A 27,911-nucleotide genomic window follows, 5' to 3' on the forward strand; every position below is an offset into this window, starting at 1 on the left:
TATGCACTGAATCTTTATTTTGTTATTTCTTTTAAAATATCACAAGATCAGAATATCACAATAGTTTGGTGACCATTGATATATATATATAAATAACACATAAGTCCTTTTGTGCACACATATCGAAATCTTGATTTTAATTATTTATTAAAAAACAGTTTTATGAAATAAATTTCATATTGTTAGAAGACTAATAGCATTCTTTACACAAGGGATTTAAAATATCTCCTAAGGACAAATATACTATCTTCAGTATAATTAAATGAGTAGTGCATTAACAGCATGGTGAATAATACTTGGTGAATAATTTCGCTTACTACTGTGTATTTTTGTAATTAAAATGAAAAGCCAAACGGCTAGTTTTCTGGCAACTTAATAGATATTAAAGGGATAAAATCCTATGTTGTTATATAGCCTTACTGAATTTTAACAACATAGGATTTTTATCCCTTTAATAAACTGTGTATTATTATAATTTTTAACACATTAGAGAAGGTTTTTAAACACGAAAATTGTCTGAAATCATTAATATGAAACTAAAAAATCAATCTACTGAAATAAGCGCGATAAAAGACGCATGTAATTTAAGCGACAATTTGAATTTTTTTTATTCTCGACGTGAATTAAGATTATGTTTCAGATTGTGCAGATACATTGAAGAAAGGCTGAAGATGCAGGTTAACAACACTTAATATGGGATGTTGAAAGGGTATTCATGATGTTCTTGCGCTCTGAAAAATAAAATAAATTCTGATTAATAACTAAACGTTTAAACATATGCTGAAATAATAATTGTTACAGTTAACAATTCACACGAAGAAGAAGCAGGAAAAGAAGTTACCCATTTTACGTGATCCTGGCAACACATTAAATACACTGTGTGTGTGTGTGTGTGTGTGTGTGTGTGTGTGTGTGTGTGTGTGTGTGTGTGTGTGTGTGTGTGTGTGTGTGTGTGTGTGCGTGCGTGCGTGTGCGTGCGTGCGTGCGTGCGCGTGCGGCGCGCGCGCGGCCGCCCGTGCGAATGGAGAATGGATATTAGAAACTGCTGTGTACTCATTTGGATTTTTCTTCATCCTCATAGTTTCATGAGGATGATGAAAACACTGTTCTAAAAAAAGAATCGGGTCATCATCAACACAGACTCATCATAGGCCGGCGTCATCATCATATATGGGCCATAATTAGAAAAACAAATTATTAGAATTTGATTTGAAATACGCTCATACAGTATATTCACCATCATTGGTTTCTCTATTATGGATGATATGATGAAGATGGTCTATGATAAACTTATGATAATGACCCGATTCTTTAAAAAAAAGAAGGGAGTCATGATCTCCATACATTTCTTTAATTATTACAAAGAAAAATTCGAAACTAGCACAAAACAGCTTATAACATCTGTTCTCTTCTTGAACCTGGATCAATTCAGTGCTAAACGAACATCTCTCATAATTTTATCCATTCCATTCTTTTTCAAGCTTTTCTTCTTCATTACATTCCAGCAATCCTAACTATTTAATTTTGCCATTTCTCCCTTGGTCCACTGCCTCCATTCTTTCAATGATTAGGCCAACTTACGTTGTTATATATCTTGCAATTTATCCGGCCAGTCTTCGATTAGAATGTATTATGTAACTGATGATGATGATGTCCTGTACATTTGTTTTCGATCTTATCGTATGGGAAGGTGTCGTGTGTTTAAGTGTCACACCAAGATCTACTCCTATCCATTCTTCCTTGGTAACTTTCAATCTGTGAATCATATTTTAGTTCAGTTCAAGGCACGATATATTGATCGAAAGCTTTCCTCTTCAAACTAATAGGAATACTGCCTTTGAAGATATTTTTCATCTTCCCAAATGCCATCCAGCTTAGCTGTGATATTCATTTCTATTTCTTCTATTTGTCCATCTTTAATTTTTATCTGTTTCAGATAAACACATGAATCTACCCTCTCCACTACTCTATCTAAAAGTATCATTCTTTGTGGTATTAAATTGTCATCATCATTACTTTTTTTGTTTAAATTCAACTGACGTTATCTGGATACATGAGTTAATTCTCTTAATTGTAATTCTAAATCATCTTCGCATTCTACTAAGAGAACTATATCATAGGCAAAGAAATTAAAATCTTTCGGTAATTTTAATTTCTCTATTCTTCCAGTTCAATCTATGAAAAAACTTCTCGTAAGGCAAATGTAAAGAATTTGAAAAATACTGTGTCACCCTGTTTCTTTCACGTTTCTTCAGCAGTTTAATAACAGCGATAACATCACTAGATATATTTCAAGGCTTCTATATACATATATATATATAAATAAATGACTTCCGTGTATGTTTTATATAGTGTTATTAATAAATTAATGTGTCTACAATATTTAATATTCTCCTTTTTACCTTTTTGTTTATAACAATTATTATTAATGTATTGTTCCATATTCTGGGATTTTTTCTGTTTTTTTTTTTTTTTTTTAAGTGAAGAGTCTTGAATAGTTTAGTGAGCCATTGTCTTCCCTCCAAATTTAAACAATTCCACTTGCATTCCATCTTCTGGAGAAAGATATTATATACGTTTCTTTAAACTCTAAGTTTCTTTAAACGAAAAAAAATTTCTTTTCGCACAACATATAAAGTAGACTTAATGACTGCTTTTTACCAGACACGACTACGACTAACGGTAAATTATGTAACCAAACTGTTATATTAATTTGCAGCTTTGATTTTTGTTAATCACATTTTCAGTAGTTGCAAGTTGGAAGATCTTTTTTCGTAAAATAACTTTCTGTATGATCTTACAACTTAATTTTAAATGCATAAGCTGTATTCTAATGTATTTCATTTTAAATACATTAGAAAAATTGATTATTCGTTTATTTATAAGTATATTTAAATCATGGGTAGTAGCCATGGTAACAAAGTGATATGCAGTTCTGCTGAACATTTTTGTAGTCGGAACGGGATTAGTGGAATAGTAGATTACCATTTACACATACAACACACTTCTTTTAAACATTTCAAGATGTATAAACATAACATAATCATTCTTACCCAGCAAAACCCTTCATGTCAAGGAAACGTAAATTCTTATCTAAACTATTGATAGTGCTCATTTCTTGGTCAGATAACGTAAAATCGAAGACCTGCAAGAAAATCAGTCATAAATCTAATACAGGTTATATTGTTGAATTCTATTATATATTTTTATTATTATGTATTATAACATTATATTATATACAAATTAAGGAAGACAGAAAAGTAACTAATATAAGCATATTATTAAAATATGAAATATTTTGAGTCTGTACATCAGTAGGACAACAGTAGACTGTTCGTCGCTTGCTGCTCTACAGATCATATAACATTTCCATATCGAGTCATTATCCGCTTCAAATAGTTCGCGTATTAGAAGAGATGACTTGTTGGTAAATACTTGATCTGAGTGTAGCCAAAAGTTTCAGTTCCAGACGCTTATATAGGCTAGGAATTTATGACTTTTTTCAATGATTTATGCTCTCTAGATTTCCGTACACGAGGCAGATAGAGAAAGAGAAATAATTATTTTGGAACAAAAATAGTCTTTTGGACTGAACCAAAATAGAACCCAGCAATGCCAATAATGTATTAATGCTCATTATATGTATTATTAAATTGTAATGAATTTTGTAATAAATAAATATTCATACTTACTATCGAGCATTTCATGAAGAACAAGATCTTGGTCTGAATCTTTTCAAGAACATTGGGAACATCAGCAAAAGGTAAAATATTTCGCAATGCTGTTTGGAAAATTTAATTTTTCTACATAGATTGATTAATTCAGTATTTCTCAAACTTCAGATATCTGTGTACCCCTTCTTAAATTTTCATTATTACCAAGTATCCCCTTATCAAATAATAAATAAATAAATAAAGTATATTTCATTGTAAATGTCTATTTTATTTGAATTTATATGTTCATGTAAACAAAATATATGATTTATTTTTAATAGAACAAAATTTGGAATAAGTTCTTCTTCATTTCCCGTCCATGAAAATCCACATTTCAAGTAATTCATATCATACTTATGAAGATTTTTCATTTTCTTCCTAGTTGGTTCTCTAGAGATGTCAGACGACACACCCTTATCAATTTCATTTGATCCAGATGCAATGTCAATGTTTGCTTACAGCTACTTGTAATTGCTTTATTGCTCTCTTTTGTGGGTTTTATAAATCCAATCTTTAACCAGTGATCCATACTTACGAATTTGAAAGCAAAAAAAAAATTACCATATTTACTCGAATATAACTCGCACTTTTTTCCCAAAATTAAGGCTAAAAAATCGTGTTGCGAGATATATGCGGGGAGTTTCGTAAACTGAAGTTTTCGGGAACAAATGCAAATGGTGTGACTTACCAAGAAGCTCCTACTCGCTATTGCTACTTTAGGCATCGAAAACTGTTTCCTTGTCCTTGTGTGCAATGTCAAAAGTCATCTACCCAAATGCATATGATTGGTGCGGTATTAACAAAAGATCGCGCGAACCAAAGACAAATTAGCATTTCAACAGTTGAGTTGAAATGCTAATTCTCTTTAACTGAATTCCATAATATCTGAAACACATTCACTATATATTTCTTAGTTTTAACACGTTCACGACGGGGTGGTGTCAAGCAAAACCATGTTGCACCGGCAGCATATGGTTTTGTTTGAATCTATAGAGCAGTTTCTGTTGGGGGAGATGTGATTCATTAGTTAGTGCCGTTTTTATCTTAGTTGTCTCTAATTGTACTATTTGTTGAGATATACTGTATAATGATTATGCATTAATGATGCATAACCGAAAATTGCATAACCACGTACCCCATGAAGACCTTTCGCGTACCCCGGGGGTTACGCGTACCACAGTTTGAGTAACACTGGATTAATTGGTTGAGAGAGAGAGAGAGAGAGAGAGCGCAATTAAAATGACTTTTAATGATGATGAGATACAAGAGGGACAGATATGTTACCTGGAAATTAGCCTTAATCCTTCCTGGATTGGTACTTTTAGGAACAGCAATTATCCCCCTCTGGATGAACCATCTTAGAATAATCTAGAATTAAAAACATGCATAACTGAGATGTTTCTTATCTTAGTATTATATTGATTTGTGAAATTTTTATTTGTTTTTAATTTTATGTTCGATATAATATTATGTTTTACAAATCTCGACCCTCATTCGTATTTAGTGAAAAAAAAAAGTATTAAATAATTACAATAGTATATCACTTTCTAACGATATAAAAATATCTGAGTAGTAATTTTCATGTCGGAATGTGATGCAACAGATATTATTTTGTAGAAGGCCAAAGGGCTAAATATAAGAAGAATCCCTATCTGGAATTTAGCAAAATTAAAGACAAATTTATAAAAACAAATCTCGGAACTGAGTTGCAATATACATTAGAAAATCCCTTGAAAATGTTCTGTAAGATCTAATGATTTTTTCCTTAAAGAATGTGGGTCCCAAGTAATCCGCGTTCTTTAAGCAGATAAAAGTGTTGCCATTCGGGTAAATTTAGAAAAAATTGTTTCCTATTCGATGCCATTTCGAATTTGTTGCTTATTCGACATCATTCTGAAGGTATTTAAAAATACCAAGTTAATTCCGATAACTTGGTATTTTCGTTTCTGCTTTTCCTGTCAATGAACATCGAGATATAGGGTCATTAATAAAAAAACGAATCAAAAACCTATATTTTAGACTTGGAATTGCAGCACGGATTGGTCTCGAAGCACTATGAATTGCCGCATATTTCTTGCAGAGCTATTCAGCGTAAAGGAAGTCTCCTGAAACTTAGAGAATTAGAGCAAAAAATTGAATTTAGCTATAGAATAAAAGCCAAAAGGCTATTATTCTGGCAAACTTTAATAATAATGAAGGGGATACAAATCCTTTGATGCTTATCTGCCAGTAAGTGAAACTCTAAGAACTAGAGTTTCGCTTACTGGCAGTTGCCTTGGTATTGTACTGCCAAGTGGTTACTTACACTTGGATTTGCCGATAGTTTTTCGGCATGAAACTCATAGATCTTAGTCCTAGTTCTTAGAGTTTCGCTTACTGGCAGATAAACATCAAAGGATTTGTATCCCCTTCATTATGAATTTAGCTATATTTGAAGATATCAAATGTTTATTAGATCAAATGATTATTAGATATCAAATGTAATAATCTTTTTTAAAAAATATGAAAAAAATATGATATAATAACTTCCTTACGACAGATATTTTCTAAATATAAACAATAATAATGAGATGACACGCTCAACTAATGATAAAATGTGGACGACTTTTTATCATTGGGTCGCTAATGGACCAAAACCAAATAACTCGAAGGAGATCACATCGCCTTTCAGGAATATGGAGAACCGACTGTTGCTTCTGACCTGATGTCCTCAACTTCAGGTGATGCACCTCGTTATTCGGTATCAACTAGGTACTGAACAAACGCTATTGAAGAAAATTTGAAGCAGTTTTAAAACAAGACTGGAGTCTCAGTGTCAAACTCTGGAAAAACATTGATTGATTCAGCTAAGAAGATATTTGGTGAAGTCAGGATAAAAATATCAGAACCTTATGGTGGACACAAGAAGTTAAAGAAGAAATATTGGAAAAGAAGGCAATCAAAAGTTCCTTGCAAATGAGTCAGGTTCCCCAAAAGAATATAGAGAAAAACGTAGGAGAGCTAAGCTGTGTGTAGAAGTCATGGGAAGACTTTGGTAAGAATATTATTATTATTATTATTATTATTATTATTATTATTATTATTTGACACCGCCAGGGAGTCCAAGGACTCATCGAGGGAGGGCACCTGCCATACAACTCCATCTCCACCATTCAATCGCCAAATAACCGCAACTACACCAACGCCATCTACCGCCGACCACCACTGATATTTCCACAGACAATCACAAACATCTATGCTCACGGCGGGATTCGAACGCGCAGAATTTTGACTGGAGAGCGGATACACTCCCCACTCTGCCAACCAGGCCGGCAAAATGTTTCTCTAGTTGGCAACTAGACTCGAACCCAAGTCTTCCGTCATGCGGTCAAACGCCACTTCTACTGAGTTTTATCAGTACACAGGTTTATCAAAATATATAAAAAAATAAATATCAGGAAGGTTGCAAAATGTTCTGCAGGTTATTGTACAAGGCTTAGAAATAGAGGAAAGAGTACTGTAAAAGGAATTAAAGATAATAATGGTGACATGAAAACGGAAGATAAAGATATCCTAGATGTCTGGAGCAATTACTTTGAAAGATTGTTAAACGAAACAAGCAGTGACAGAACCATATTAGAACATTTTCAAAAGATATTCAAAGAGGAGTACATATCAATAAGATCATATTACAGCAGAATGTGTCTTACGTGCATACAGTGGAAACCTGTCAGACTTCATCCATGCTACACCAAGTGCAGTTGACTGGATAATCAACCCAGACATTCAGTTGTAGCTATTCTTGAGTGTCTCTTTTATGACTGTATTATTTATTATTATTGTATATATGTCTATTACTATGTCCATATACAGGGTGTTCGGGATAAATTTGACATATTTATAATTAATTATATTTTTCCGTAAGTTACATGTATTAACACACACTTCTCTTCATTTAAAAGTTTGGACCCTTCTTCATTCATATACAAGATGTCAGAAAGGATGGATAGCTGGAACCCACCTGAATCATGGAAGAGAATAACTTGTATCATGATGATTCGTGCCCGCCATCAAAATAAGGATCTTACGACTGCTGCCCAATGCTCCCTGAATACAGTAAAAACAATCAGGCATGAACTAGAGACTTGCAATGGTGACTACGAGGATGTAGCAAGAAGAAAGATCCCTAGCAGACGATCTGATTGCGTTCGTACAGCAGAATTCCTCGCAAATCTGCAGGAACAGGTGTTGAAGAACCCTGGCATTGGAATTCGGGCTTTGTTCGTGGAGTTGCTAACTGTAGTCAAGCCCTGGATAACAAGGGTAGCCAATGGTAGGCCGTATGTATGGCAGCAGGATTCGGCCCCTTGCCACACCTCTGGGAAAAGTCAAAAATGGTTGTCTGAAAATTTACGACTTCACCAGTCCAAATGTTTGGCCTCCAAACTCCCCAGACCTTAACCCCATGGATTATTTTGTATGGGGCGCAGTTGAAAAAGACACCAATCGCACTTCCAGTAATACAAAAGCCCAGTTAATGGATAAAATTAAAACAGTTTTTGAGGCCCTTCCCAGGGAGACTGTAGCATCAGCTTGTTCGAGGTTCCGAAGCAGAATTGAAGCTGTGATCGATGCTAATGGTGGTTATTTTGAGTAAATCTTGTTGATAGTATTGTAATTAACTCTGCCTGTAATGTTTTTTTGTCAATTCATTAAATTTAATAGATACAAAGAAGATTTTCTTTTTCCTTACGAAACTGTCAAATTTATCCCGAACACCCTGTATATTAAGGATTAATATAATGTAACTTTCCATGTGTGAGCCATACGCTAAATAAATAAATAATTGAGGTTGAAAAAAGCCATCAAAAACTAGAAATGCGGAAAGGCATCTGCAGTAGATGATAATACACTACACTACTCGAAGATCGAATTCCTGATGATTGGAGTAGAGTTATCATAGTTCCCATCTATAAGAAAGGGAACAAAACTAATCTGAGAATTCCAAAGGAATTTCTCTACTTAGTGTTCCAGATAAGATTTATGCAACCATACTTGAAAAGAGGTTGAGAAAGATTCTGGAAGAGAAACTTAGAGAAGAACGAGATGGGTTCAGGCCAAACAGAGGTTGTCAAGATCAGATTTTCACAAATTGTTGAGAAATCTTGGGAATATAACAAGGATCTGTATTTAAGTTTTACAGGTCAACACGACAAGGTATCCAGAGCAAACCTTAAAAGTATTGCAATTATATGGGATAGATGGAACATTATGCAGAGCAATACATAGTCTATATTTAAGTTGTAAGTCAGCAATTGGAATTGAATGAAATACAGGAAGATGGTTTCATGTAAAATCAGGAGTCAGATAAGGACGCACATTTTCCCACTCTCATTCATAATCTGGATTACATTATGAAAGAAAATGGAATTGGGCGTGATATTAGATTTGGTGATGTCAAGCTCAGCTCTCGCCTTTATTATGCAGATGGTTTTGTACAAGATGATTTCTCCTTTATTAACTAAATAGAACATTAGCTGTAACAATTTTTTTATATGCAAATCAGCAATAAAAATACCAAAACTATGAAAATAGACAGAAATATAAAACACGTTAACTTCATTCTAAATGGCGAGGCTATAGAACAAGTAAAAGATTACAGCTATTTAGGCACAATTTTTAGTGAAGATGGCAGGCTAAATTTGGAAATGGACAATAGAATCAACAAAGCTGATATGGTAAGAAGTCAACTAAATCAATTTATATGGAGTAAGAGAGAAATTAGCCAAAACACCAAACTAGCAGTTTACAAGACAGTGTTTAAATCAGTTTAAAGTTACGAATATGAGAATTGGGTTAGAATTTAATCACTCGATCAAAGACTAGAGATCACAGAAATATGAGTTCTGAGAAAACTTAGGGAAGTGAACCGATGGCATCAATGGCGGTTCATATTAAAAATGACGCTATTAGAAAGGAAGTTGACATTGTTAGCAGTCAAGAATGTGTACGTATATCTAATGTAAGATGCTATATCACATAACAGAATGGGAGAGGAAAGGTTAGCAAAAGTGTTTGAAACCAAGATTGTAGGAAAAAGACCAAGAGGAAGGCCATGTCGATTGCTGGATTGATTCAGTCAGAAGTGGCTTAGAAGCACGAAATGTTAGATGTCACTTAATTATGAGTGCTGTCATAATAGCCTGAACACCCCTTGAGAGCATATATCAGAAAATTGATAACGATCATGATGCTTTTTTATCATTTGATTTTTTTCTTAAAAGTCTTCCATACTCACTACTAAATATAACTCATGAAACCATTACAGTGGTTTTATGAGTTCCCTCCCCTTTGAATCAATTCCCAAACTACTGGCTACTGCTTCTATTAGATTTCAAGATCATTTATTTTTAATTAATACTTTTGCTAAATTGTTAAATATTATTTATAAAATTAATTTTATAATCAAAATATTACAAAGAAAGCCAAAGAAAAACTAACCCAGAATATTATGATATAGTATTACAGTTCTGATTTTTTTGCTGTTTTTATCATAGATTTTAAAATGCGATTTCTACATTTTTGTGATTTCTTTTATTCTTTTTTTTTACAAACTTACTCACTCTTGTTATCAAGTATTCAAGATCGTGTAACGTTTTTTTATCTTTTGTCTTTCTTTCTAGAAAAACCACATATGAATATCAATACCATGTCATTTAAAAGATTCCCCTCGGTAAAATAATTATGTATATCAGTTTAAGGAAAAAACAAGTTTGAAATGTCCGAAGAAAGTCCTAAGAATTCGATAACTTTTTTGTCTTAATCCTGAGGAAGAGGTATACTGTATATGAAAGCGATTTATACTGCATAACAGCTGTTATGTACTTCTTGTATTTGTTGAATGATTTTTTTAAAACTGTTTCTCATGAAATTTTCCTCGAATATTTCAATTCAGTTCTTTCTTCTCTTAAAGAAAGACTGAAATTATTATATTTAGTATAATTTAAAATACTTACTTGTGCTGGAGATTTGTTGTGTTTCTTACACATAGGTTGTAGTGCTGGTTCTTCCAGAGGATTGCTTTTGTCTCTGTAAAACAGTAAATTCTTCATGTTTACTCGAATATTTTCGAGAAATTAAAGAAGTTATATTCCTATTCACATCTATAATTATCGGATATCGTTGAAGTGAATCTTTAGTAATTTCCTAGGTAGTTAAAAGTAATCACATTTAGAAATTAGACAAGTTTTCAAAACATAAGGTTAACTTGTAGTTTTTGTTAAGCGAATAAGACAGTTAAATAAACAGTCGCACTTAATCATGTTTTTCAAATAACGTCCATTCATTTTCTTCAAAACACGTATTAGTGAAAAACGTATCTATGAAGGGCGGATCACATAGTGTCAGAACAATAATAAAAGTTCGTTTTTTTAATTTCAAAATATATTTATTTCCTTTCATTAAGCATCGTTAAATAATTACAACAAATGTCTTCGTAGGCTCCTGATAATAATGATTTTCTTTCACCATGTCATGTGTGAAGAAAATCGAATCTATAAGGGTTGAGTTTCCCTTATAAGTTCGACTCTAGTTCATCGCTAGAACTCTTTTCTGACCACCTCTTTTGAGTTAATCATTAGCGCAGTGCCATCTTTTACTCCAGGAATAAACTCGGGATTTTAATCCTGAAACTAAGGAAAAGTGGTCTGTAGAAATATGACGAATCCATACAGTAAACACTAGTCAGGATTAGTCACATCTTCTCTTATCTTCGTCTAAAGCTAAAGCTCAGCTGTCTAACGATTTTCAAAATCAAAATTAAATAAAAACATAAAATAAATACAAATAACGGTTTAAAGAGTACCGCCTCCTCCCTCTTGAGAGTGAATCGATCGAATATCCAGCAAATTGATTCTTCAAAGGATCGATCTGACAATTCTAACATTTCGATTATATTATAATTTTAAGCACTAATTACTAATTAATATGTATAAGACGATACCTTTCTTCTAAAAATTTTAAACCAAAAATTGGGGGTTGTCTTATACACCGGAAACAAACCGTAATTGATTACTCAAAAGAAAATGGAAATAAAGCTTCAGAGAGACAGTTTGGACCTCCTCCCAATGAGTGTATGTTTGGCAGTGGAGAAAACAGGAAGAACAACTACTCAAGATGCCAAAAAAGAAGAGGGCCTTAAGAGGAAAACCAGCAAAATGGCCAGACTCGGAGCAGAGGCTTTAGACTTGGATTATGGAGCAGCGCCAGAGTGGGATATGTGTGTCAACCAAACTTATTCAATAATGAGGCAAAAGGGTTTGCAAGAGAAATGAACATTGCTGATTTCACAAGAAAGGCAAAATGATGCTTCAACTTTATGATGAGAGAAGGGTTAGCCATGAGAACACGAACGAAATTAGCCCAGAAAATATCACCAGCTTGTGGCGATAAAATCATCCAACAGTTTTACTCCTATGTCATAAAACTTCGGAAAAAATATGCTTTTGAACCAAGTCAGATTGCAAACATGGATGAGGTGCCTCTCAATTTTGATGTGCTTTCCAACAGAACTCTTAATAGGAAAGGGGTCAAACTAGTGACAATCAAATCATGAAAAGACACACTACACTGCTGTCCTTTCATGCTGTGCAGATGGTACCAAACTGCCTACTATGCTCATTTTTAAGAGGAAAAAGTATCCTAAAGAGAGCATCAACCTGGCGTTCTTGTCCACGTTCATGAGAACGGCTGGATGAATGAAGAGATCATGGCTATTTGGTTTGCAAAGATTTGGTCCAGAAGACCTGGAGGGCTCTCGAAGAGGCCAGCTCTGCTCGCGTTTGATTAGTTCCGAGGAAATTTAACAGAAAAGACAAAAAGGGTTGCAGCGGATTTGCGAACACAGCTAGCAGTTATTCCTGGTAGATTTACAGGTCAGCTATTACAGCCACTAGATATTTCTATCGACAAGCCCTTCGAGGCACTGTTGAAAGAGGAATGGAATGAATGAATGAATGCAAAAAGCAGGTAATAACTTGACACTGACAGGAAGAGTGAAAAAACCAACAATTACTGAGGTATGAAAATGAGTCCTAAATTCATGGAATGGAGTCAAGCAAGAGGGTTGCGAAGTCCTTCAAGAATGTGGAATCAGTAATGCCATGGATGGAACTGATGATGATCTCATATTTACAGACTGACTCAGAAGACAGCAGTGATGCAGTAGAGGTTGAAGAAAGTGATATGTCTGGAACTAATAGTGATGAAGAAAATAATATGCCCGGAACTGAGAGTCATGCATAATTTCTTATTACGTATCTTAAAAATATTACCTAATTACTAAATATATTTTAAATATTCAAAACAATATCAAATGTGTTCTGTTTTATGTTTAAAATATTGATTTCTTAATTTTGGGTTCGAAAAAAGTAGGGTTCGTCTTATACATAGGGGCGTCTTATGCACGGAAAAATACCGTAATTGAAAAATCGCACTTATTTTTGTCAGCAAGTTTTCAAAAATTATGGAATAGAATTTCTAATTGATTGTTGTAGTAAATGTTGAATATGTTTTCTTTTAGTAGAAATCCAAACTTATTTTTTATAAGGCAAAAACTTTGTAAAGTTTAAATACAAAAACGTTAAATAATTCAAGAGAGTGTGTAAACCCTCACGCTTACTCAATGAATAAAAAAAAGCAATCAAATCAATGAACTACTAATTAGTGTAAAATGAAATCAAATGCAAGTTTACGAGAAAAAAATTAATTTTTACACACAGATAATTCACCTAATTATAAATAAGCCGCAGATCGTTAAAATACTGTTAGCTTTCCAGATTTTGGTAACTCCTGTCCTAGAATAATAGACGCAGGTTGATGATATTCTGGCAGCTTTATTACGTATACGAAGATGTTAGTCGAAACATCAATCGATCAGTTTACTGATCACTGTGCACAAAAATTCCTCGTGGTTTATCGCTAATAATAAGCAAAGTTCTCATTTTTATAATGATAACTTTACCCTCTGTAACAATGTAAATGCGCATTTACTGGACTGATGATTGCGCCAGTTTATGAACCTGGTGGTTTTTCCCTTTCAGTCGTTTCCGACTCTAGGTGACTTTGTAGGCATTATCCACAAAGTATTCCTGGCGAGATTTTTTTACAGGGTAGTTCACCATTGCTTCTTCAACCGCCCAATTCTATCCGGGCTCGGGACCCGCATATGGTAGGGACGTATTCATGACTGTAATCCATGTGTTCACAGGACGGTTTGCCTGTTCAGGGTATGAAAAATCCTAGTTTTTGAGTGAAAAAAAAAGCCCTACCTCCATATGAGACCGGCTCATAACTCATCTTTAGTCGAAAAAGACCAGATAAAAGTTCCTCATCACTGACGGGAATCGAACCCAGGTTTTTCCGACCAAAGGCGTCATACTGACTCCAATTTATGAATCTGAAAACTTAATTGTAAATACTGAAAAGTAAGCTAATGATTCCAGTCTTAGAATTTTCACATGCAACTCGACATTAACTATTAACAATAGTGCAACGAAAATGTACTAGACGTACTTGCTAAAACTGCTTCCTGGAGAACCAAAAGGAGAGTATGCAGTGAAAGATATTCCAAGTTTCTTGCAAAAATCGAACAGTTTATCTTGTTGGAAATATATGTGACATTCCACCTAAGAAAAAAGAAATTGACATGAACTAGATTTTATGTCGGTATAATACGATATACAAAAATTTTGTTCAAAAGTTTTGAAGGAAGGAACAATAAGATTTTCTTGCCTTGGACAAAAAAATGTCCTTAGTAAAAAATAAATAAATAAATAAAAACAAACTTTACACTTCTGGTTCAACAAAAACCGCAATTTTGCTTTGTTGGACCAGAAATATTTTATTAATATATTTCATATTCTTCGAAGAATCCGGATAGACGAATTACTATTATCATTGTTATGATAAGTGCATATGTATATTTTCCAGGAATATTTCACTTAAATCTGCATTTGTTTATTTAAAAGGTTTGTATTGGAATGCCTGCATACATTAATTAGCAAATAGTCTTATTGTATACGGAATATGTATACATAAAATTGGGTTGCAGTAATTTAAACTGTTTACCTAAAAAGTTTAATAATTTATGCAAATCGTTCCACATTTTTACAGAATAAAAATTCTAATTTTTCAGTATTTAAAAAAGGATGATTATGTTTTTAATTATGATCTGATACCTTAGGGATTAAACGATTTTAAAAAGAAAAATAAAATTCTTTATGTAAACAACTCGATGTTTTATTCCTGAGGAAAACTAAGACATTTTAGGAGTGTTCGTAGTTTTCAATTATTTGATTCAGATGACTTTTAAGTGATGCAAAACTAAAGCGACTTAATGTTATAAGGTATCAATCACTTTTGATAATTCAAACATTTCTTACCGCAAATATCAACTGTTTACATTAAGAAATTGATCACTGAAAAATAATTTCATATATTTACCTGTAAATTGGCTGGCTTGATTCTAGCATTATCATAAACTCTTTGAATCTGCTCATGGTTAAAATTAGAAATACCGATTGCCTTAGTCATTCCTGCATCTACCCCGTCTTCCATACCCTGCAGATTAAATTATATCATTATGAAAAAGGGGAGTCGATCCATAGCCGAAAACAACTTGTTTCTCTTTGTTTTAAAACCATTGATCATTGATGTCTAATATTTTGGTTATTTTTAACGGTCTCTCTCTCTCTCTCTCTCTCTCTCTCTCTCTCTCTATATATATATATATATATATATATATATATATATATATATGATATATATATATATATATATATATATCACAAATACGAACCAGGATATAAAAATAATATTTTTCCATTAGACATATTATACACCCGAAATTAAAATAATGAATATATCACATTAACATAAAAAGTGCAATAATTTTTCCGAAAGTTAGCTCACCTTCCATACATCCAATAGGTCAGATTCCAAATCCCAGAGCATCTGCCCGTTCTCGTCTTTGGGCACTATCTCCCTATCGCTCATATACTATTGGGTAGACAAAAATCTTATTAATACTACATCTTTTATTTTAAATTTTATAATATTTCATAAATATTTCAAAGAATGATGTGTTCTGAAATATTTCAAATATGTACCCTGAATTATTCAGTAATTGAAATGTTTTTTCTATTATTTCTTTACTTTTCTAAGTGATAATATTTCTAGGATAAAGGCTAAACAATGTTCATCAGAATAAACAAAATTCTGACCAATAATATTTAAAGATAACAGCTATTCGAAATTAAAATCGCTCGAGTTTTGAGAAAGACTTGTAATTTATTTTTAAAGTATGTAAAGTAATGTAAACAAACAAAAGCCTGCGTTAATCAAGTAATTTTTCTTTAACACACACACACACACACACACACGCGCGCGCGCGCGCGCGTATGGAAATAAGGTATTTTAAAAGGCAGCTGTGTTCTCAATCATTATTTAAATTGGAAATGACAGATGAGAACGCATGAGAACGCGATGATGAATTTATTTTTGAGAATGAAATCAAATAGAATCCAAAATATGGGAATATGTAACAATGGTCTAAAGAAAATTAATCTGTATTAAAAAAAAGCCAGCTGTTTAGAGAAGTAATTATTACTGAGGATTTCAAGCATGGGGACATGGACTGGGAGAAGGCATGGTTCGACAGGGAAGGAAATGGAATTTATACAGCTGCTGACAAATAATTATCTAAGGCAACATGTAATGGAAAGAACACGAGGTTCAAGAGTGCTGGATCTACTCACTGCATCAGAGAACTTAACACTAACCAATCTAGCTACGCTGCCCCCTCCTGGAGAAAGCGATCATGAAGTCTTCAGCTGGGCGATTGCCAGACATGTAGAATTTCCTGCTAAAAAGGGGCATATGGGGGAATTACAATGTAGGCGATTTTGACTAGCTGAGGAGTCAGCGTCCAGCAGTGCCACACCATAAAAATTTGTAAGGGAGAAAGTAGGTGGAGTATGGGAGGTTGTCAAGAGGTGTTTGGAGGATGTCGTATCAGAATGTATACAGTCAGAAGGATAAATCAGGTAGGAGTTAGATGGATGAATAGCTTCATTAAGCAGGAGTTACACACAAAGAGAAGGTTGTGGAGGGATTATAAAGAAACAGGTAATCAGCATGCCCGTGAACAATATAAGACACAGAGAAGAAGGGTGACCAGTATGTTAAGGAAGTCAAAGATAATCATGAGATCAAACTAGCTTATGAAAGCAAACGAAATGCTAAATAATTCTTTCGCTATGTGGCAAGTAAAATGACGAATGGCTATGGAAGGATGACTTTGATAAGTGCTGACGATGGGAAGGTCAGAACCAAATCAAATAGCTGAATTACTGAGTGAGCATTTTGCAGGAGTGTACCATCTAGGTGGTGACATTGAAATGTTAGATGTGACATTGACTGATAGGAGAATGGAGGTGCTCAAAATATTGCAGAACCTCAATACAAACACAGCCATGAGATTAGATGGAATATTCGTCAGTATATTATGAGAATGTGCAAGGGAATTACCATCTCCTCTGACCAAGCTGTTTGATTTAAGCTTCAATATTGGAAAGGTGCCAATGGAGTGGAAAGAGGAGTAAAATAGTTCCATTGCATAAAGGAAGCCCTAAGACAGAAATATAAAATTATAGACCAATCAACATCTCAGGAGTGGTGGTTAAGGTATTAACGAAAGAAAGAATTCAGGACTGAGTGGATAGGAATAGGATACTTTAAAAACAACATGGAACAACAACTAAGGAAAGAATTGAGGAGTTTGCTTACTTTTTATTATCAAGTGGCAATGGTGTTGGATAAGTAAAATGACTACTCAGTAATATTGCTAGATTTTGCAAAAGTGTTTGGTATTCACATAGAACTCTATTGCATAAATTAGAGAAAATGAGGATGGATATGAATCTGATAACTTGTATTAGAGGGTGGACAGATATCAAAGTGTGATTTATGGAGACGTATAGAAGTCGAGGAGAAGGGAAATGACCAGTGGTGTATCACAGGGCTTAGAACTTGGTCCTCTGTTATTTAATTTGTATATCAATGTTATAGGAAATGATTTGACACGATATATTCAGTTGTTTACTGATGAGGCTAAACTGAGAAGATTAATGGCAAATGAAGGTGATGCAGAGATCCTGCAGGAAGACTTCAACAGACTAGCAGTATGGGCAAAGGTAAAGTCACACTAAAATGGCTACCAGTTTAGTGTGACTAAGTGTAAGGTGATGCACTTTGGGAAGAGATCAAACCTGTGTTCTATATTAATGGAACAACTGCAAGAAACTGATGAGGCTAATGGTGGTGATTGTGGAACAAGGAATGGAAGTTTAGAGAGTATATTGCGAAGATAACCAAAATAGCACATCAGATTGTGTGGTTGTTGAAAAAACACTAACAAGCATGGATAGAGAGGTTATTGTTCCCTTGTATATAAAGTTTTAATAAGGCCTCATCTGGACAACTACGGACAGATCTGGACTACCGAATTTCGTGGTAATGAAGAAGTGGCGGAGAGTATCCGGAGGTGAGTGATAAAGATTGCGGCAGGTCTATGGAATGCTCCCTATGAGAATAGATTGACGGTCTGTGGGCTTCAAAAACTAGGTGAGAGACAAAAAAAGAGACATTAAAGAAGCATATAAGTATTTAAAGGGGGTTTTATAGGATTGGCACTGAAGACGTTTTTCATTACATAGTAAGAAGAGAGAACGGGGGGGGGGTTACCTGTGGATGTTGTGTAAGAATATGGTTAGAAAGGTGAATGAGTTTTAGGAGAGGTATAATAGGTATTGTGTGAACAATGGCTCTCCCACAAAGAGGCTTCTGACTCCATGGAGATACTATACTACTACTACTACTACTACTACTACTACTACTACTAATAATAATAATAATAATAATAAACGAAAGTTAAGATAATAACGACAGAAAAAAATTGGAAACCAAAATATACGCATATAAGAAGAACAAATGAAAGAAAGCTGAACACTTGAAATATCTAGAGAGAGAGAATCCTGCATGGAAATGAAACTACGAGTATAACCAAGAATTATAAAGTATATTATTAACAGCCGAAAGCAAATTGAAGTAAAATAAATTATTAACCAGAAAAATTAATATAAAATGAAGACCTAAAAAGCAATAAATGCTCGGTAGAGCCTAGCATCATTATTATATCATTAATAGGGACCTGATGCACCGCACACTAAGAACACGATACCATATTTTTATGTCTGTCACTTGCATGAGTGCGCTAGAGGCTTTGCTGTCTGCTCTTTGGCAGCGAAAACACAATTTTGCAAAAAGAAAATCCCGTAAATTACGTACGAGTCAGGATAACTCGCCTTCAGTTTAATATGTCATTTCCTTTCATTGCGCTGTAGACTGGATTCGAACCAGGCCTTTTTAACCCAATTTATAATTGTTGTGTCATCCTCGCTAATTGGTTTAAAAAAAAAGAAAAGAAAGAAAGAAGAAGAAAGAACCTCGATGGCTATTCTAATGGGCCTATTGTAAAGCTGAATATTTTCAATGGTGATGATTTTATATCACATATAAATTAGATTCGTGTGTCTATAAAATATGCAGTTTATATCTGAGATTGGCGTTTTATATGAGCAACAATAACATTATATAAGATAACAGAAATATAAATAAAAATACGATACTAAATACTTTCAAGATTGCTTACCTGCATTCCGAAAGGAGTGTGAACTAAATAAAGGTCAAGATAATCTAGCTGCAAATTCTCTAAAGACTTCTGCAAGAAACGTTTCACCAAATGTCGACGATGTCCATGGATTGGAAGCTGTTGCAAAGAAAGAAAGAAATGTTGTTATATCAATGCCAATACCACAAGCCTCCTTTTAAATGAGAGAGAGTACTTCAAAGGAGCACAGAGTTACAGAAATTAGTCACTGTTGCCAAAAATTATAAATAAATATGGAATGCTTCAAATGTATACACTGAGTTAGCTTTGCATTAGGAACACACAACTAATAGCGCGTTGGTCCACTTGACTGTGCAATCACGGCTTGCAGACACTTAAGAACAGATTCCACAAGGTGTAGAACATCCTCTATGCGTAATTCGACCAATGTCCGCTTCAGCAACTCCGTCATTTCACGCTCATTCTGTGAAGGAGGATCAACAGTTCTCACATCCCGTTCTAGCATATTCCACACATGTTCAATTGGGTTACGGTCATGGGAGTTTGGGGACCAAGGCAATATGGCAAGTTCGTTGTCATGTTCCTCCAACCACTGTTCTACGAGCCTGATGACAAGGTGCGTTGTCCTGTTGAAAGATGTCACTGTGGTCGGGGTAGACCTCCTGCAGATATGGATGGCGATGGTGGACTAACATGTCCCTGCAGCTTCACCATTCAGTGTAGGATGATAAACCGAAGGACCTAAGTCATGCCAGTAATAAGCTCCCCACTCCATAACACCACCTCCAGCAGCCTGTTAATCCCCAACAGTGTTTTTTATGCCAAATGCGAACCTGGCCATCAGCATGATGCAGTAGGAAACGGACTCGTCACTCTAGACGACCTTTTTCCATCTGTCAGTGGTCCAATACCGACGTACTTTGGCCTATGGTAGGCGTTGTTTGCGATGCCTGGCCGTCATCACGGGTGCCCTTGTTGGTCTCCGGCTGTAGAACCCCCAGGCGAAGCAAGGTACGGCGCATTGTGCATGTGGAAATGGGCCAAACTATTCGGCTGTCGTACTGATGGGTGAGCTGTGTGACTGTGCACGTCGTTGCAGAGATACTAGTCGTGACACCAGACGCTCACCTCTAGGATCAACCACGCGTGGCTGACCAATGAGCCCTTCTGTTGGATGTCGCTCATGGTTAATCGAGTTCTGATACACCCTTGATGCAGCAGTACGGGAACAGCCAACAAGTGCTGCTGTTTCCGAAATACTGGCGTCTGCCTTCTGGGCCCCAACTATCTACCATCGGGCATATTGGCTGACGTCGCCACGTTTCCCAATTACTGGTAAACGTTTACTGATTACGTACAGGGGATCGGTTTGCCCCCACACGTGACGTTGATACTACGTGTTACATAGTTATCGCACCGAATATGTATATGGATGGGGGTTTTCTAATTCAAAGCTAACTCTCAGTGTATTGTGAAATTTAGTTTAAGCAAACCAAACAAATATTTCTTCAAGTACCTAAAATGAATCCATAATTATATATAAGATAGATTAGTTTATCTCATATTTATATTGTATTATTTACTAAATTGCAAGCAAAGCGTTAGTTATTTCTTAAGAATTGTGAAGGCATACCTTAGTCACAATGAAAAGATCTTCACGCTTGACTTTCCCCTGATCGAAAGCTTTCTTCAGCGCTTTTCCAATGTCGGCTTCATTTTGGTACATGTAGGCTGTGTCAATGTGTTTATAACCCGTTTCCAAAGCTGCCGTAATGGTTTCATCTATTTCTTGGGGAGTTGACTAAATTAAGGAATAAGGTTACTAACTACAGTGATATTAAAAATTAATAATAATAACAAAACCTGGATTAACAGTAGTTATCATAAGGAGGTAATGAAGTTACAGTGCATAGGCTAATTCTGTTAATGACATATTTTTCAGTACACGCGCGTGTGTGTGTGTGTGTGTGTGTGTGTGTGTGTGTGTGTGTGTGTGTGTGTGTGTGTGTGTGTGTGTGTGTGTGTGTGTGTGTGTGTGTGTGTGTGTGTGTGTGTGTGTGTGTGTGTGTGTGTGCTTACGATTTCGGCGAGAAATGAAAAGTGACTTGAAGTAACTATCTGATGAAAAATATTTGGACGCCTGCTCATCTCGACTCTCACTCTGATATGAAAAAAAAAAAAAAAGAATTCACATGGAATTGGTCCATGTTTTCATGCTATAACAGCCATAAACAACACATTACATTTCCGCTAGTATGTTGCTGTAGTAATTTCCTTCCATTCTTCAGACAAGCATTAGTGAGGTAGGCCACTGAGGTCAAGTAGTTTCGACTTGAAAATAACGTTAGCTCCAGCAGGGCAGAATTTACCCGAAATTGATTGTTGTAAAGGTGGTTTCCTATGATAGTGCCACATCGAAAATCACTCATTTCTTCACTATATTGCTCGTGTTAATGTTTGTCTATGAAGACGGCAAAACCATCTACTTCCTTGAATGATATAATCACGTAATCACAAGAAAGATATTTATTTAACCAAATATTTCGGTCTGGAAATAGCAGACCATCGTCGGTGGTATTACAAGAACAGTTTAAAAAATATACAAGCTAGAATACTAACAATAGATCGTTGAAATTAGAACATGCCGCTTGATGTTATATCACTAAGTATGAAACGAAATATTTTGAAGTAGAAACATGATTGAATTTGCTATTAAAAAAAAAAAAAAAAAAAAAAAAATTAATGAGTAATCTTGATTAGGCTTTCCCAGATTTTTGATATAGATATGCAGTCATTACGATTCAGGTTGGGATGATGGAGCAAGGCCTCCACGCTTTCCTTGAACAAACGTTCGAACCTGTAACGGGATCTATGTAAGAGGCGCGTCTTGGACCAAAGGATGCTGTGGTCAGTTTCAATCCCGTGTTGAGCCAAACCAGACTTTTCAGGTTTATTGTGAAGAATGGATGATTGATGTTCTTGGATTCTTTTTTCAAGAGAACGTCCAGTCTGTCCAAAGTAAGAGAGATCACAGTTGCAAGGAATTTGATAAACTCCAGGAAGAGATAAAGTTGAGCGTTTGTCTTTAGGAGAAGGAAAATGAGAAGACAATTTGTTAATAGGAGAATACGTAGCTGTTAAATCATATTTCTTCAAAATTCTTGCGATAGGTTCTGAAATACCGGAGATATAAGGAATAGGTACTCGACGTATTGAATCTTTGTTGTTTTGTGGAGGATTATAAGATGTAAGAAGACGTTGAATACTTTTTTCAGAAAAGCCATTGAGTTTCATGTGTTGCTGGATAGTAGAAAGTTCTTTCTGTAGATAATCAAAAGTAGAACAATTAGTTTTGGCTCTTTTGATGAGACATTTTATAATTCCTGTTTTATGACATGGATGATGGGCTGATTCTTTCAGAATATAACGACCTGTGTGAATTACCTCTTACATAGATCCCGTTACAGGTTCGAACGTTTGTTCAAGGAAAGCGTGGAGGCCTTGCTCCATCATCCCAACCTGAATCGTAATGACTGCATATCTATATCAAAAATCTGGGAAAGCCTAATCAAGATTACTCATTAATTTTTTTTTTTTTTTTTTTTTAATAGCAAATTCAATCATGTTTCTACTTCAAAATATTTCGTTTCATACTTAGTGATATAACATCACGCGGCATGTTCTAATTTCAACGATCTATTGTTAGTATTCTAGCTTGTATATTTTTTAAACTGTTCTTGTAATACCACCGACGATGGTCTGCTATTTCCAGACCGAAATATTTGGTTAAATAAATATCTTTCTTGTGATTACGTGATTATATCATTCAGTCTTATGTCGCAAGTATCCTTAAAACAACATCTACTTCCTTATATTTGTATGAACCATGTTTGTGATGAAGGCCTTTGGATATTTTTGATCAGATAATATGCGTGATCTTCTTAAGCGGTAATGCACTCGACAATTCAGTTCGAAGAATCTGATTTTATGAGTCTCAATTTTATGATTTAGTTTTTTAAAGGTTTGTTTTAAAAACTAATTCATCCCAAGCACTATTTATATTTAAAAAGATATATTGGACACCGATCAGAAAGTCGTATTTTAAAAAAGTAAGTGCTTGTAAAAATAAAAAAAAAGTTTCTTGAATGTTAAATGCACATACACCGGCACATCTTGCAGTGCATTCTTACATTTACAGTGCGTCCTTAGAGAGAAATTATGAACAGATGCATCCTTTCATGCATACCCACAGCTGCACAGCTACAACGCAGTTTGTTAATGAAAGTTTGTTTTCTGGTTTTACATGTAATGTTTCAAACTGGAACAAAATGGCGACGGAATAGGAAACAGGCAAACAAGACGGTACTGGTTATAAAGCTCTCTAATCTCCTTGTCATACGTGTGAGATCTCGAAATCGTACGAGATTTTAAAATAAAAGTTTTCGAAATAAATTGATCGCTTTAATTAATTTAAGAAATAGTTTAAATAATTTAAAAGTTGAATTCATTCCAAAGGTGAACTTGATCATTTATAAATTTATAATAGACAGGGGGAGGATTATTTATTACACAGGTAAAGTGTGAATAATAGGATAGTACGGATGTGAGTTACGTAGTTGAAGACGTCATCTGTTGTTTAAACAATGTTATTAATTTATTACAATAATCCTCAAACGACGCGCAAAAATATCTTAACCTGCTAACTACTGCGCCGTAGCTCTTGTCGCTGTACATTAACAAGAGATTAACTCTTACTTCGCGTTAAGTTTTTATAGTGAACTAAATGACTCTATTTTTATATAGAATAATCACTTCCACAGATAAGGCTTTTTTTTTTTTTCGTGTAAATTTTTGCTTGTCTTTGCTTGTATAGAAAATAAAGCTCTTTGTCCTAATTGACAGAAAACAATATAAAACTAACAAAACAGCCATCGCATTTCAATAAAATATTTCCGATTATTTGCTAAATAAACAAGTATAGAAACATTCATGAAAAGACGAATTTTGAATTGTTTTCCTATTTTATTAAAAGTTAATTGAACCTACAGCATTTCAGATAGAGCCTACATAACTCAGTCGGTTTCAACGATCCCATTCGACTGGAAATACCGGTATTTGTATCCCGTCTAGGACGTTAAGAACATTTATCAGGACCTGTTCAAGTGAAGGTGAATTAGATAGTCTCATACGGTAGGAGCAGAGTTTCTCTGGGAAACTCAAGTTTTTCATCCGGTATACAGGCAATCTGGATAAGAGAACACACGCATTTGACATACAAAGTACACTTATAGGCATAAGGCTAACGTTATCCTGGAATCATGGTTACGAAATCCACAGTTACCATGGGCGCTTAAGGGCCCGTGATTTGTTTCCAATCATCTCCTTATAATTTTCTTTCATGTAATTTAACGACTAAAATTGTCCGACTAAAAGTGAAATTAAGACCACACAAATTTTAGCAGCAATCTTCAATATTAAATTTGATTCATTTCGATCCAGTCAAAGCCAGAGTTTTTACTATAATTTTTAATCATTATTTCAACTTTTTATTTTGTAAAACTTTCCAACTTTTTCAGCAGGAAATTTTTAAGAAAAAGTGCGACGTAATATGAAGTACGCAAATAACAGAGGACTGGATTATATGAGAATAAAATAAATGTTCTCAACCACAGTGGTATAATTTGAGACTGTGCAATTGAAACAAAATAAATGTGAATATCAATAAAATACGAAAAAGACATAAAATAAATAAAAATTAGAAAAAAAATCCTTATCTCGCACAAGGTAATACTTAAAAAAACCTTTTTTTGCTATTCGATATTTTATGGTGGAATTGGTAGCAGCTGTTTATAATTCTCCCAATCAGTTTTCAATTTCAGTTGAGTAGATTTTGATCTTTCAGTTTACTAACACCGAAGGCTCTCTAAACTAAATTAATTAATCATTAAACGTAGAAATCAGTAAATGTATTCACATGAGAAAAACTTATTTTCACATATTTTGTTAGGCATCAGTCATTTTAAAACAGCAAATTTTTGTCTTTATTTTTTAAAATAATATAAAAGGTTTTTATAAGGTACAATTCCTATCTTTGTGTTACAAGAGTCACATATTGAAGTACTTCGTTTCAGTAAGATTTTATTGTATAGACACAATAATATTTTCCCATAATAATGAAAATAATAATACTACTACTGAAAAGACCGTAGTGAATGCTACTTTTCTAAGAATGGATCAAACCTTTCATGATGTGTCATCTTAAAGCAGGTTTCTGAGAACACGGAAAAAAAAAAAGATACAGGAAATAATGATGATGATGAAGCGTTTTTCTCTTGGACTAACAGTGGTAATTTGTTTCTGAATAACACACACACACACACATACGCACACACGAAACTAGGACGTCATACTTCCTGGTTGAGGAAGCGAATGTTGAAATAGCACAGTTCGTCAGAAACAGCGGCTTGCATCGCTGATTTTACTTTTACTAAGGAAATCCCCTTCTTTAGCACGCTGAAAAGGATGCACATGTTTTATACTTTTTTTTTAGTTTATAATGTTGTACTCTTTTTATAACACACGGTTAGAATCTGTGAATTATAAACGTCCAGTGCCTCTTCCCATCCAGAACATGCATCCAACAATTCAAGACATGCCTCTTCCAAACTACGTAATAATTACAACAGTCTCCGCAACCGGAAGAATCGTTCTTTCAGACTAATACATTATCCCGTGAGTAAAACTTTCGTCATGAGTAAATGGGAAAACCCGTAAAGCAGCAAATTCCGTGAGTGAATTCTTCACGACTTATATGCACCCTCTCCCCTCTTGTATTACATGTACGCGTGAAATAATATGTGTGTACATTAACTCTCATCATGCCTACGTTAACACGGAATTATTTTTGTGACTTGGAACCTACTTTTATTCTTTCAGTCAAACAGCAGAAAAAAAAAAAAAAACACCTCATTGAACAAATAATGTTTCATATTGCTGCAATAATAAAACTACACTGTTCATTCTTTTCTGGTTCGCTTTCTTCGCACAACTTTAAAGTGTTGAGAATTGTTTAAATGCGCGATATACAGGATGTTACAAAATATGTTAAAGAAAGAATAGTTTTAAAATTAGAGACAAATCTCCTCTTCCTCTGCACGTTTTTCCTGCTTCCAATGCAGGGTCCGCGTGTTACATAGCTACGACTTTGTTAGTACAACCCACAGCAGGCCTGTCGCCAAGGGGGTATTTTTGACTGCCCCGTGAAGATGTGTGTTCACGGGACCGATTTTCCTGTTCTGAAGGACGAAAAACCCGAGTTTCTAGTAGAACCCCCTCCCCCACCGTATGAGGCCAGCTAACTCTCCTTTAGTCGAAAGAGACCACATAAAGTTCCTCACGTCACTGACCGGAATCGAACTAGGTCATTCCGACCAAAGGGCTTCGTCTATATCGACTGAGCTACGGAGGCTCTAGACACGTCTATTAAATGCCTATAAATATATTTTTTAATAGGATCTCGGCCTGTCATCCATCACATTTCGGAAAACTAACCACTGGACTGAACAGTTTTGTTATTTTATAAATCAATTACAAAATACAAATACAGCAAGTAACGCGTAAAAGCACTCTTCAAATATTTTTGTCAGTTTGTCCTCATCAACTTTTAACAAATCACAAAAAATATTATAATTAAGTAATAGTAACGAAAATAATGTCTGCGATAGAGGGCGCAATTCTTGCTCTCCGATCCGCCGTCAGCTTCTTTATGTTGAAGTGCCAAACAGTTGTTAATCGTTTAAGAAAGAAACAAAATACATTTAATTAATTATGTCAAGACGGAAAGAAAACATTTTACTTACCTGCCACGTTCCTATCCCAATTACGGGAATTTGCGCTCCAGTGTTAAGTTCAATAGACGTAGCCATGTCGAATCAAACGTGTGTGTGTCTCGTCGCTGTCAAACGAACAAAAAGCTTTAGGCTAACGCAAACAGTACAGTTACCTGTACGCGGTGACCTTCACCTACACAAGTTGGTAGCTGTTTTTACTGCCGCCTTTTCTGTCAAGGTAATACCACTCACCTGTCATTGTGATATTAATCTGGTGTTGTTGTCCAGTTTTCTCTCCTTCCTTCCGGATATCGACGGAAAACAATATTTCAATGCATCTGCGACAGCTGAACTAAGTTAGATTAGTGGCAGTTAAATACAGTTAACGATCGCTGAAATGAATTCTTGTCATATAAATTATAGAAATTGCATTTTAAATCATTGTTAATATGTTTGACAGGATTTTATCTATTTATTTTCCGTGTGTTTAATTAATACGGATCAGGAAATTTTCTTTAACCTTTCTCGTTTTTTTTTTTTTTTTTTTTTTTTTTTGAGTATACTGCTACTTGCCTTAGCCGAAAGAGTTCGTCAGTAAATTACATAATGCTGTTTATTGTATTTTATATACTTTCCACCGTC

At 34.6% G+C, this 27,911-nt stretch overlaps 1 protein-coding gene across 1 annotated transcript; it reads right to left on the reverse strand.

The window, feature by feature from the left end:
* Positions 1-27,397, reverse strand: LOC150104616 (1,5-anhydro-D-fructose reductase-like). Its single transcript, XM_090395811.1, has 10 exons — positions 27,300-27,397; positions 21,074-21,241; positions 19,462-19,578; positions 15,663-15,749; positions 15,195-15,311; positions 14,265-14,377; positions 10,709-10,781; positions 4,998-5,081; positions 3,054-3,145; positions 1-731 (listed from the first exon to the last, which is right to left on the reverse strand). The coding sequence occupies exons 1-10, from the start codon at positions 27,363-27,365 to the stop codon at positions 689-691; spliced, it is 960 nt and encodes a 319-aa protein (XP_090251937.1). The 5' UTR covers positions 27,366-27,397; the 3' UTR covers positions 1-688.
* Between the last annotated feature and the right edge of the window lie 514 nt (positions 27,398-27,911).

The sequence above is a fragment of the Typopeltis vanoorti genome, chromosome 7, assembly GCF_054136105.1.
Source record: "Typopeltis vanoorti isolate ZY-2024b chromosome 7, IOZ_Tvanoo_1.0, whole genome shotgun sequence".
Classification (NCBI taxonomy): domain Eukaryota; kingdom Metazoa; phylum Arthropoda; class Arachnida; order Uropygi; family Thelyphonidae; genus Typopeltis; species Typopeltis vanoorti.

Bases quoted from the DNA above. Each gene is read 5' to 3' on its own strand.
- LOC150104616 (XM_090395811.1), bottom strand. From the start codon at position 27,365: ATGGCTACGTCTATTGAACTTAACACTGGAGCGCAAATTCCCGTAATT. The intron at 21,242-27,299 runs GTAAGTAAAATG...TCCTTAATTTAG, and splicing joins TTGGGATAGGAACGTGGCAG to TCAACTCCCCAAGAAATAGA. The intron at 15,750-19,461 runs GTAAGCAATCTT...TCTACCCAATAG, and splicing joins ACACTCCTTTCGGAATGCAG to TATATGAGCGATAGGGAGAT.